The 13,555-nt window shown below is 36.8% G+C and overlaps 1 protein-coding gene across 2 annotated transcripts in view; it reads right to left on the bottom strand.

Moving 5' to 3' along the window:
• Positions 1-13,555, bottom strand: part of MYOM1 (myomesin 1) — a 122,231-nt gene that overhangs the window by 17,994 nt on the left and 90,682 nt on the right. For both annotated transcript variants that reach the window (XM_008160048.3, XM_028139252.2), the window contains 5 exons: positions 8,125-8,281; positions 5,894-6,000; positions 5,728-5,772; positions 3,190-3,326; positions 674-818 (listed from right to left, as the gene is read on the bottom strand). In XM_008160048.3, the coding sequence (XP_008158270.3) occupies positions 674-818; positions 3,190-3,326; positions 5,728-5,772; positions 5,894-6,000; positions 8,125-8,281 (591 nt within the window). The remainder of the gene's footprint in view (positions 1-673; positions 819-3,189; positions 3,327-5,727; positions 5,773-5,893; positions 6,001-8,124; positions 8,282-13,555) is intronic.

The raw sequence follows: 13,555 nt of genomic DNA on the forward strand, positions 1-13,555 counted from the left end.
ATAAGTGATTTATGTTCATTATTATAACATTCGTACATCATTGCCACTTGACTCATTTTCAGTCTTCATAGATGATGAAATAGGCTTGGAAAGGTTAAGCAATTTATTCAAGGTCATGAAGCTAGGAAATAGTGAAATAGTACTGGATATTGGAAGTGAAGAGAGCAGGCCACCCTTCCATTGCTTTGTTAAATGCCACATTTTAAATCTTGATGGTTCCCACAGTGGTTTATGGCAGCTGACATACAATCTGATGTATGGTTAATTAATGTGGTATGCTCTACTTTTGCATATTTTTCTTCTTAATATAAGTAATTTAAGGTAAGCACACATCATAAGATAGTATCACAGTTTGTTTCTGAGACACATATACAGTCTTGGTTGTATTGCAATGTCCTTCACTTTACTACTTTTAGTAGTAAATATTTGTTTATAGATGAGATAATTTATATACAGTTCTGCCTGTAGGCCAGGGATAAATTTGGTATTCTTTTAAATTAACTTTCACTTCTATGTAATGAAATACTATGGAAAGTATTAACTGAGAATTGTATTTCAAGCAAGGGAATCCAAACAGGAACAATTCCTACTACCTTCCACATGACCACTTTTGTGCCATTTTCATTAAAGAGAGCAGCAAAACCTTCCAGTTAACGTTCCACAGAATTCTTACCATCTCCAATGAGAACAAGAGTAGAATGGCCAGTTGCTCTTCCATCTTGAAGCTGGAAAGTATATGTTCCCTCATCCTCATCCAGGAGCTTGTCCATGAACATTTCAATTATACCAGTGTTTCGGTCAATATGCATCTTATATTTCTTCAATGTGAAAAGGAAAAAAGAGAAATCAATGATGTAGATAAGATGACAATATGCCTGATAAAAGAAATACAAACTCCAAAGAATCATAATTTTAATAAAATTTCTTGTTAACACTTTTTTTAGATGAGCACATTTTCAAAATTTTGTACCCAGGAAAAGTAAAATATTATGTGGAATATATATGACCATGACCAGAAATGATTACTAAAAGACTGAAATTTAATTTTAAAATCTAAATAGAGTTTTGTTATCTCAAGTCACAAAATGTTATCCAAAAGTTGTTTTTAGCTAATCCCTCCACCTTCTTTCATAAAAAACATATATGCATAACCCATGGTCACAGACAACAGTGTGGTGATGGCCAGAGGGAAGGGGGAGTGGAGGGGGGAAAAGGGGAGGAATGGGAACATCCACAAGTGTCAACAATAAAAATGAAGATTAATTAATTAAAAAGTCCAACATCTTCTCCAAATATAATTATCTACTGTTAATTATAGAGGCATCTAATAAATCATGTGAGTAAAAAAAAAAAAAGTTGTTCTTAGATTTCCATTTACATTCCAGATTACATTTGTTTTAATTATCAGAATAATGCAAAATTAATTATAGGCAGTATGAGGGAAGTATTTGTCTCATTATTGCTATATCCCTAGTATCTAGCACATGCATGGTATATAGCAGGCAATGAATAAATATGTGCTAAAGTAATATGAGAAAAAAATGCTTCCAAAGCATTTGAAGTCCATTTTCTCCTAATGAAATTGCTCTGTTAGACTATGCTTATTTTATCCTGTTGCTTGGGCAACTATTTTTTTCAGTATAAAGATAAATCTTAGCCCTTGGACATACCAGTACAAGTTCTATAATGAATCTGAATTAATGTGTTTTTCTATAAAGTGCTACAGAATGAAGACTCAGGTCTGGGATCAACTCTGTGGTGCAGTTCAGGTCCTGGAGCCTCCCGCAAGGAAGCCAGTCTCCAACTGAGACCACTTTTTGCTTAGCTTTTGTCTACCTTCCTTGTTTCCCTTACCCTCTCCTCCTGAGAGTACTTTCCCATAAATCACTTGACAGAGAAACTCTATTTCAGAATCTCCTTCTAGAAAACCTGACCTAAGACAGTATTTTCCACCCAATAAAACAGTATGATTAGAGCCTATTGCAATGACAATAAACTGTGTGTGCATGCAGCAACATGTAAGCATGTGTGAGCACATGACAGGGAGTGGGTCTCTGCACACATGTGCACAAATGTTCCCTCAATGGCTCTGGTGGCGTAGAGTGATGCCAACAAAGTTTTTCCTTCCTTTCCACTGGCCAGGTGGTGATCACAGCAGTTTATGAGAACATCTGAAAACAAGGAGGAGATGGGCCACAGTGGACCCGTATCTACACATAATTACTGTGTGAGTTGAAAAGGAATAAAATGCATACCCATCTACTCGTAATATAACTCATTCTTTCCCTCACTAATGACCCCTCAAATGTTTAAAAAAACCTATCTTGATCAAAGGAGAATAGGTTGTTAATAGTGGCCACAAACCATATCTCTCCCCTGTCTTTTCAGTCTCCCATTTATACCATGGTAACATAGGTGAGAGCCAGGGCCCCTAAACCCACGTTCTTCAGTCCCACCAGGCACTGGCCAGATCCTGGCTCTACTGATGTCTGGAGAGGACAAATAAAGTACAGATGTTGTAATTCTTTCTATGGAAACTATGCTTATGTTAAAAGCGAAGAAGTAGATATAGATATACACAATCACCTATGTAAATAAGATACGAATGAACATATACACACAGATGTATAGAAAAAGATAAAAAAGTACATACCAATATGTACATCAAAAAGTTGTAAAAATTTGTGACTTGTTCTTTCTAAGTCTTTAAAGTTTTTTACAATAAGGATGTATTGCATTTTTAACCAGAAAAGCAATAAATATATTTTACGGCAGTTTTTTTTTCTGACCCATTGGAATAATAGAGGCCGTTTCCTCCACATAAAGAACCAAGTCCCTGCTGGGGGTTCTGATGTGAGTATTGAGTTCAGGTCAGGGTGCTGGCTCCTCTGCCTCCTAAAGGGAGAAGTTCTATTTCATGGGTGATTAAACTTCCTGATTTGCCTGGCACAGTTTTGTTTCATGACTCTTGTCCTGGGAAAATTACTAGTACCCTCTTTCATTCTCAAAAGTGCTCCAGTTTGGATAGTATGAGACAATCAATTTATGTTTTTCTCTGCATTTTTAGAGAAAATTTAGACTCCCCACCCCACACCTAGTGGTTTTCATAACAACTTACCTGCATTCTAACAGACTCCCCCAGCACATTCTATAATAATATGTTTAGAAATCTAGACGTGTAAAACTTACCGGCCCTTCAAAAATTTCCTTTTCATTAAATACGTAGTTGACTTTGGCATTGCCAGACAGCTTCTCAGCCTGCATCCAAAACCGGACCTGACCTTTCTCCAAAATTTCAACTGCCAAATCTGATTTAACTGCGACAGCTATGACAAATAGAAATAATAATTATATTGGTAACCAATTTTATTGACACGGATTTTTCCAACAAGTGAAAAAAACACTCAATGGCAATGGCAATGGAGCACCTTGCTTCTTGAAAAGCCTGGAGGCAGTGAGGGCGTTGGAGGGAAAGTATGGCACAGAAGGATGGAAGACCTGGGTTCTAATTCTGACTGTCACTCTGGGCAAGTCATCTGCCTTCTCTGAGTCACAGATGTCTCCACTGTAAAAATGCAGAGGATGAACTTGCACCCTGAGGTCCTTCAGTTAACTTTTGTGATTCTCTTCTGTGGCTTTGGTTAGGTATATGTAGGGACGATAACAAAGTGCGATGAAAAGAGTCTTGGGCAGGCCCCAGGAGAGCTGGAGCCTACTCCAACGTCAGCTACTAACAAGCTGTGATGTGAGGCAGGCCATTTTGCATATCTGGGCCTCATTCAACTCATTTATAAAGGAATGAAATTGAACTGAAAGTCCTAATTAACCAAGATATTCTCCTGTTTCACCATTCTGTGATCTTAGAGTTACTACTTCAAAATATTTGGAAAGGAGTTCAGTTTGATTTTTTCAACAATTTATCTCCCTCTGGAGGTTCTTTAAAATGTTTATAAAAATAAAATTTAAAAAGAATTAATTTTAAATATATATATATAGATGAACTAGCTTGTCATTTAAACCCTATCTACCCCCATGGTATACCAGTTCATTTAAGTTCTCAGACCAAGCTAAATTTTTCAGAGGCAAATAGCGAGTCACTATTGAGAAGCTACATTAAAATATCACATGGATTACCTCACAAAGAAAGTGAAAGAACCTTGTATCTCTGATTTATACCTGTACCACTTAAGCCATTTGAGTCTGAGTGAAATTTTAAAAGTTGGCTGACATCTCTTATAACTAATTTCTCAATTTCCTGTAATGTGAAAATTTTCTCTACAAAGCCTCCTTCAGTCAATCGTTCCGTACCAGAGGTGGCTCCAGGGCATACTTTGTGGAAAAGCATGGCTGTTTCTCAAAGTTTAGTAGTCCTTCTACTTCCTTTAGGAGAAATCATCACCCTTAAACCTACCTCACAATTTTGTGTAGCACTGCTACATTTTAAATTATAAGCTTCTTAAACTTGTACCAAATGTATACTAATGCTTATTTGTAATTATCCTAAAACTACCCTTTTCAAGCTTTAAGGGATGCCTTTCATTTGCACTTTTATATTCACTGTAAAACTCAGTTGTTCCAATACAAAGCTAAGAGGAGGCTCAGACCAAACCTCTACCTTCCACACAATTTTAAAATATATATCAGTGTTAAGACACCATTCATGATATTACGTTTCCAGTTTTATGGTGACTAAGCATACAGAAGATAAATGGTTCTTCCTTGGAATTCAGAAAATCTGCATGATCAATCATTCCTTAGGAATGGAAGAGATACCCGGAAATTGATTCTAGAGCAGCAATTTTTTAAAAATCGCAGTCTCATTTGAGAATTTCAGAAAAGCTATCCACCCTCTCCCTAGAAAAATGCACATATACAAACATACAAAGTTTTGTCTATAATCTGGGGCCACAGTATAATTTCCTGGGTTCTGAAACTCCCATAGCAGTGAAGGAGTTATAGTTTAGGGATTAAAGAGTTTTAAAAAAATCGTGATGTAAAAGAGTGAGTATATGAAATACCTTTCTATTTGTTTTCTCAAACTCTAGGGTGTAACTTTCTGGATAAGTACCTACTTTGGTCAATAGGTACCAATGACAAGAGATCTTATCAGGCCAGTGGAACTTTCCGAGTGTCATTTCAGACTTCTTTCTCTTCTTTTAGGTGTCAAATGTGAAATTTAATCTTTTATGTGGAAAATGTTTTATTGAAAGGTTTGTAGATAGTTCAAAGAAATTCTTTTTCTGACCAAGTCATATTTTTTAGGAGTTTAAAATGATAGGCAGGTAATATCTGTATTTAGAGGTATGATTCTTCTATTAAGTGCCAACATTAAATTGCTTAGGATATTAGCTTGGCTAAAAGACACAGGAATTAATGTAGTCAGAAAAAAATATATATATATATGATTCTAAAATGTGTAGGCAAAAAGAGAACTTAATTACGCAGCTGTTATGCCTATGTAATCTGCCACTTCTCTATGAAACAGAGCATGAAATATAGTTCCTATGTTAGTATTCTCACTTTTGAGAACAAAGATAAAAGCAGCACTTGAGAACAAAGATAAAAGCAGCACTTCTAGAAAGTGCATCTGTAGTTATCAATGTATGTTCCATTATTTGTTCTCAAGAGCCTCTTCTCTTAATCCTGTCAGAGTTGTTATCTGCCCTGTTCCAGAAGTCGCCACCTAGTAGGATTGCTAAACTCTATGAAAGTATTGTGGACACTTACTTGGGAACTTGTGCTCTTGGCTGAGAACAAGTAAACGTTTCAACTCTGTAGGGATAAAAGAGAACAATTAAACCTTAAATTACTAAAACAAACATCACTTGATGATTGAGAATCATTGAGAACTCAAAGTAGTTTGGACTTGTGAATGAACTGGCTTTAAACTTACCTTCCTCATCTATCAAGTAGCTTGCTGCTATTCCATCAGTGTCTGTTACATCACAGGAGTAAATGCCCAAGTCTTCCATCCCCAGGTCTTTGAAGGTCAATTTTGTCCTTAAGAACAGAATATTTTTGTAAGAAATGAGTCCATGCGGCATCCGGGGACTTGTTCCTGTATTGTTTCTAGGTATTTGCACATGCTACTCCCTTCCTTCGGAGTCCTTGTTCCAACCCCCCTGATTGACCTAGTCATTCTTGCTGTTTCTGGGAAGTCTTTCCTGACATTTTTCTAGGGGTGATGGTGATGGGAGTGGGGAGCTGGTACAAATTTCCCATCCCCAAGTTATGTTGCATACCTATATACATGCCAAATAAAGGCAATTTTAGCTGATCAGCCCTTGCTAGGGAGACTGGAATCCCCCCGCTCGCCTCTCCCAAACAGGGCAGAACCTGCTGTTGGTAATTCTGGTGCCTGAATTGTCATGCCCTGAACTTCCCTTTTTGAGGTAATCAAACATTCATTGGTAGTGCCTATTTCATTATCTCCATGGCTCTACTGTGTGCTTTTAGGAAGGAGATCTGTTTTGCTTACTGTTGTATCCTCCAGCATCCAGTGCCTTCTCTGGCATATAATATGTGCTTAATAAATATCTGTGGGATGAATCAGTCAATGGTCTATTTCACTGTGTTTTCTAACTTTGGTGAGTCATATTGCTAGGCAGTGTCTAAGATGAACCAAGCATTCAAATGTTAGTCAAGTGCACAAAGTGGAAGAAAAACTTAGTTTCAAGGACTTTATAGCATAGCAACAGTAAAATGTCTTTTAATTATATTCTTGCCATTCTCTAACAAAATTACTATTTTTTTTAATTTTTGATATATATTGGGCTACTTTATAATAGAAATAACACTTGGGAATATTTTGCAATCTAGTGTGATTGGTATTATAAAGATACTAGAGGCCTGATGCACGAAGATTCATGCAAGAATTGGCCTTCCTTCCCCTGGTAGCCGGCACCGCCTTTGCTCCGGGCTGGAGCTGCCTTTCCACCTTCCCACGCTGCCTAAAGGCCCGGAGCAGCTGGGGTGGTGTGGAACGCCTGGGTCATCACCATGGTGATGACGCAAGTGTCCCGCCCCGCCCCCTGCCGCTCGGCGCCTGTGTATGCAAATTAACTTGCCACCTTTGTTGGGTTAATTTGCATAATCACTCCTGATTGGCTGGTGGGTGTTGCAAAGATACGGTCAATTAGCATGTTACTCTTTTATTAGTGTAGATACACTTGGAGAAGTAAGGCAAAGTAAAAAGAAAACTCAGACTCTTGGAGCTAAAAGGATTAGATCATAAAATCAATCTCCTTCACTCTCATCCATTCTACAGAAAAAGTAATTGGAGGTTCATGGAAGTTAAAAACTGCTCCAGATCACACAGCCAGCTCCTGGCAGAGCTGGAACTAGAACTCATCTATTCTGTGCTTCCCATATAGACTTCTTTCCAGTGCATTACTGTGTCACTCACAAGTGGTGGTGAAAAAAGCAGAACCGATTATACCTACCCCATTTAATTTACCCTAACTTGAATTGGCAACCAGTAAATTCTTCCTTGCTCTCTCCCCCTAAGCATCCTCACCATTACTTTAAGATTTCAAAAATTAGTAGAATAATGAGGATCATTTTTAAAGCTTATTTTTATGTTAATCAAAGCTCTCCTAATATCATAAATGAGATAGTACTTTCTCTGAAATAATGTGAAAAGTACTTTACAAGGATTTCTTTGTTGTTGTTTTTTTTGTTAATTCTCACCCACAGATATTTTCTTCTTTGATTTTTACAAAGAGTGAAAGGGAGGGAGAGGGAGAAAGAAAGAGACACACACACACACACACACACACACACACACACACACACACACATCCATTGGTTGCTTCCCACATGCACCCCAACCGGGGCCAGGGATTGAACTTGCAACCCAGGTACATGCTCTTGACCTATTGACTGGGAATTGAACCCAGTATCCTTTGGTGTATGGGCTGACACTCTAACCACTTAGCGACACCAGCCAGGGCAAGGTTTGTTATTTTTTAAAGTTTATACTGATTATTACTTTTTATATTACATACCAGATATAAAATATTTATTATTCATCACTTTATGCTATCTGAAATGGAAAGCAAAGAGCCTACTTCACCCTCCTATTATGAAAAGGAAACCCATGATTATAACTGAAACAGTCCGTACTTGTTGCCTTTGCTTTCAACTTCTAAACGTGACGAGTCCTCGGTGGCTACATAATCTTTGGACCAGGTAAACTCAGAATTTGGAGCCATCTGATCACATTCAAAGTTCAAGGAAATTATTCCATCATCATTCACACTTACAACAAGCTCTTTGGTTCCTAGAAGAAAAAGAAGAAGAAAAGAGAGGCACTGATATTTTCTGGTAAAAATCAACCAAGAATTCCTTGATATATCCTTGTTATATCCAACTCATCATCAGTAAAGGATAGATAAGAGATAAGAAAATCAAAGAGAAATTGAAGGGGAGAAAGTGGAGATGCTAAGAATTGTCTATAGTCACCTGTTCAAATTTTGTAGATCATTTGAGAATGGAGAAATATATGAAAACTTGTTCTGCTGAGCAGGCAACCATAAATCAATCTAAAGATGCCCCTCTGGATGGGAACAACAGCAACCTAGAAATGACTATTATGAAACTGTATGGAAATTTAAATGGAAACAAATTTCAAGAGAGCCATATGTTTCAAGATTGGCATTTAGAATTTAAAAGAAAACAATTCTGTTCATGTTTTAAGTTCTTTTATTTTTGAGAGTTATACTAAATTGCACCTGTATGTAATATAGCAATTCAAAGAGAGTTTGTACAGCATGTGAAGTGTTCACACCTACATCTAAATCCAGTTTGAAAGGTAAAATGCTCTTTTTAAATTGACATGCATTCAATTACCAGTCTAAACTTGGTGTGTTTCCATGTATCAGGAAAAATATATTATATTTGTTCTCAAAAGATGCAACTTCATTTTTTAAAAGCACAAAATTTTTTCCAATAGATACTTCCCAAGGGATTGAAGGGTTTCTCTTTATACTGTATCATAAAATACCCGCATCTTGGCCTACTGTCAGGGGAAATAATTGCAAAATGTCATTGAGGGGAAGGCCAAAAGAATATGAGTGCCCAAATAGTAAGCAGTGACATGAGGCTAATAAGCCTGGCAGTTGATCTAATTTGTGTCCTTGTTGATGGCAGTGTGTGCTTCAATTATAAATGTCTAAAAAGTGATTTTTACGGAAAACTAGTTCTAGGAGATTTTAAAAATTACTTTTTAAAAAACAAACAGGGTTATTTTTACATTTGGCCATATGGGTAAAAGGGAAATAATGATCAATTAAAGAATTATTTCTTAAGTGAAAAGTCTACCATGTATTACTTTTAAGGGGCTCTGTCTACTCCATTGGACAGTGCAATTACTTCTATTCCCAGTAACACACAACTAATCCTTACAATCCACGGTTGTATGTCAAATAGTGAACAAGTACTGTACTTAAAACTTAAGAAAAGACTAACACCTAAGTATGTTGAGGTTTAGGCAGTTATAATACACAGTTAGCATGACTGAGTCACAGAGAGGATGTAAATCAGAAATATTCTGTATATTTGTATTGTTATGAAGAGGGAAAGAAAGCAATGGAAGTTATCTAAACCTTTCTTGCTATTTGTATAAAGCCCATTTTGAAGGCACGGCAATTGTTCATATTAATCATTCATTGCTTATCTGTAATCCCTTTTAAAGAAAGTGAATCACCCATATGATTGCTGTTTATTATATTAGAGGTATGCCTTAAGTTTACAACAGAAAAAAATATTGCTTAGGTTAAGAATCTTGATTTATACTAAGTCAAACATTTGACTTTTCTGGCAAAGGAGTCACAAAACTGAAAAACTAGAAACAATTTAATTGGCTTAGCCTTCCTCTCAATTCCATAGATAACCTTTGCGCTCTAATACTTCACGCATCTGGAATATTGCCCAAAACGAAGAAGTAAGGAAAACAAGCCTCTAAGAGCTAGTGCTGATGTGACAAAGTCCACACATTAGTAGTATTTCTGGAAACTCACTGGAGAACTCCATAGACTGTCACTTGGAATCTATACTTAGCTTGAGATGATTCTAACAAGCCTCATTGGTTGGTTTCTCTCAGTAGATTAAACTCCCAAAAGAGAGAGAAGTAAGATGCTACTATTAGCAGGCACACTGAGAATAAGGAACATGACAGCAGGAGAGGAGACAGAAAACTAAAAAGCAGGCCCAAAGACATTATAGCAAGTTTTAGATTAAAATTTGTAATTTAAAAATAAGTGATTGCCGGGAGAGTCAAAAGAAGTAGGAATTAGATATAATGTCAACTAGTACATAAGAGAGTTTTTCTCAACTGTGAAGCTTTTCTTGATCAATCAGGTCAAATCAGCACATTGTAGACAATATAGTGGATCGGAAAGAGAGGCATGAATATTTCTTCAATTTATGCTCTAATTGTGGCTCTGATGGGTGCTATTGGTTGATTTATTTAAACTATATTTGATACTTCAGTTTTAAAAATCAAATACTTATTATGATGAATATTTCATTAGATTTTCACTTTTCAAAAAGCTTCATTGGTTGATGATTTTATCAAGTATAGGGTTAAATTCTACAAGGGTAAGGATTTTTCCTTCCATATTTTCCATATGTATATGTGCCAGGGATTGGATTGAAAAAACAGATTTAAAAGAAAAATGTCAGTTTAGAATTGCAACATTTATTTTATTGGAACTTGTTTTAATAAAGCTTGAGTGTAAAAGCAAAATTTTGGTAGATAAAATGAAAGTAGCAATGAAGAAAAAATTCTAGGCACAGTGGGTTTCCTACTTAATTTTATACTCAGAATCAAAGTTTGATCTCCTCTTTGACAAATCAATGATGCTGTCAACTTGTTACGGGACAGCTCCCTGAGTGTGGTTGGAGGGCTCTCCCCTTCTCTATGGCTTTGTCACTCTCATGAGAAGGAATTTAGGCGAATGACATAAAGCAGCACCGAAGCAAAGTAAGTGAATTTATTAAAGAAGCAAAGCAAGCTAATTTATTAAAAATATACTTGGCATAAAGAACAAGTGGGCAACTCAGCTAGTCTGAGTGTGCCCTCCTGTGGAGGTTCTAGGGGTCTTATACCCTTCCTTCTATAGGTTTTCTAGTCTCCTGCCAGATATCTTGGGTAGCAGACTAGGTTTCAAAGTTCTCTTCTACATTGTTGGGGCTTATCTTGGAATGTTTGTACATACATCTGGCTATCTTGTCCTAAGACGGCTGAGTTTTTTGCTTAGCAGGTGAGAGAAAATTCCCGCTTCTTCCCCCCCCTTCCCCACTTTGCTGCCCTAGCAGCTATGTATCCTGCCTAACATTCCCCAAGTGATATCTGTCCTTGGGTTTCGCTGGCACAAATGTCATTAATTGGATCTTTGTTTTCTATTTTCCCAGAACAGGGTGATTTAAGCTATGTATTATCTGGTTGGGGAGGAGAGGTATAAACCATTTGCTCTCAAGTGTCCTTGGTTGGGGAAGATAAGGTCTTTTGATTCACAACCTGGCTGTAAGCTCTCCAAACTGTTTGGCCTTGTTTAATTTTCTTATCTCAGTTTTCCCACTGCACTTGCCCAGGAATTTTTCTAGCTTCTTACTATCCTGCCACAAACTGGCCAAAAGTATCATTCTAAAAGTAATATAATCAGAATCTCAAAATTTTGAAAATTCAAATTTACTGAAAATAATTGCAATATTAGTTATTTAAGCATATTTCTTGAACTCCAACAATTCTCATTGGAAAATAATGTTTAGTCAGAATAACTTAATACTGTATTGTAGAGAAAGAATGCAGTTTCAATAGTATCTCTGTGCAAACATAAGACAATGTTATTGGGTTATTGTCTTATAAATGGTCAATGCTACAAGCTAGTTGCCTATTTGTCACATGAATTACAATGCTGATGCTATCAGACTCTTTACGTGGGCTTTTCAAATTCAAAGAGTTCTGTTATTAAGTTTTAATTAATTTGTTAACATAGTTTTTTGAATAAAGGTGTTATTTTAAAAAAATACATTTTTATTGATTTCAGAAAGGAAGGGAGAGGGAAAGAGAGAAACATCAATGATGATGAGAGAGAATCATTGATTGGCTGCCTCCTGCATGCCCCCTACTAGGGATGGAGCCCAAAACCCAGGCATATGCCCTGACCAGGAATTGAGCTGTAACCTCTGGGTACACAGGTCGACACTCAATCACTAAATCACGCTGAGCGGGCAAAAAAGATGTTTTTAAAGAGTGACTCAGTAAACCAAGTGTTTTACAATAATACCTAAAATGAGAAATTGGAGTTGCATTTGGAAAAAAGGTAGACCCTTCCTGCATGCTGAGTATTTTTGGAAATACTTTAAAACTACTTGGAACAACAAAGAATAAATGAGAAGAGTTTAAAAAAAAAAAGACATTTCTTGGAAAATTTAAAAGTAGACTAAAAATTTTAAAAATGAGCTCAGAGTTTTTTTGTATCTGAAAAGGAAAGACATGTTGGATTGTAGATTTCTCTTTGTATAATAAAGACAGTGTATATGTTAATTTGGAAGGGCCAATTTTCCACATATTAAAATCTCAGAGAAGTTAATTAGTAAAATTCCTTAAATAAAGGGGTACTGGATGCAGAGTGGGCAAAAAATTCTATTGCAATTTTACAAAAGATATATACTAGTAACACACTATTCAAATGAATTGTTCTTTTTATAAACGCTTAAGAAAAAAAAGTGAATTAATGTAATCAGTTACAAGTAATCCTGGGCTCCCCTATATTTAAGATGAGGACTGCTGGCTGACCCACCACTTTGCTTCCATATGCAGCCCCTGTTGATGCTTCTCTCCCAGCTTCTCTTCCAGCTTCATGACCAGGGTGTTCACTACAAGGTATCTAGGGTTCACATGCTGTGGCTTCAAAACGGAGTCACACTCACTGGCCTAAACATGGTAGTCATTCATTAGTTTTTCATTTAATAAGTGACTACTAGACACCAGGTACTAGGCTCTCGGCACATAGAGAGTAAAGCGAGTTTGTATTTTGAAGGAAGCCATAGTTTACAAGCCAACAAACAAGCAAGCAAACAAACAAAAATGAACTTATGCCCAGGCTCAGTCCTGGAGATTCTGACAATAATGGCCTGAAATGGAGTCTGGAACGCAGGCAGTATTTTCAGAAAGTATTTGGCATGATTCTAACGCACAGACAAGGTTGGGAAGTACTGTTTTAATGGATGAAAGAGACCAGTGATGAAGCAAATACAAGTGCAGTTTTCCAAATCAGTTGACCTAGTCTTTAATAGTAAGTCTGGCTTCCTCCCTCAGAATCCTTCAAGACCACCATCAGGCCCCTGAGCACACATTTACATTCTCAGCCCTACCAGGTTATATGACTAACCAGTTTTTAGAAACTGGGATTGGTTAGTGGGATGTCAGCCCAATCCCAGATTATTATTTCATCTGGTGCTGTGCTCTTCTAACCTGCCTTGCTCTCGGTGACCACGTCCTAATTTCCAGTCATCCAGTTTCTGCTTGGGACGCTGCCTTGTGTCTGGG

The sequence above is a fragment of the Eptesicus fuscus genome, chromosome 12, assembly GCF_027574615.1.
Source record: "Eptesicus fuscus isolate TK198812 chromosome 12, DD_ASM_mEF_20220401, whole genome shotgun sequence".
Lineage (NCBI taxonomy): Eukaryota > Metazoa > Chordata > Mammalia > Chiroptera > Vespertilionidae > Eptesicus > Eptesicus fuscus.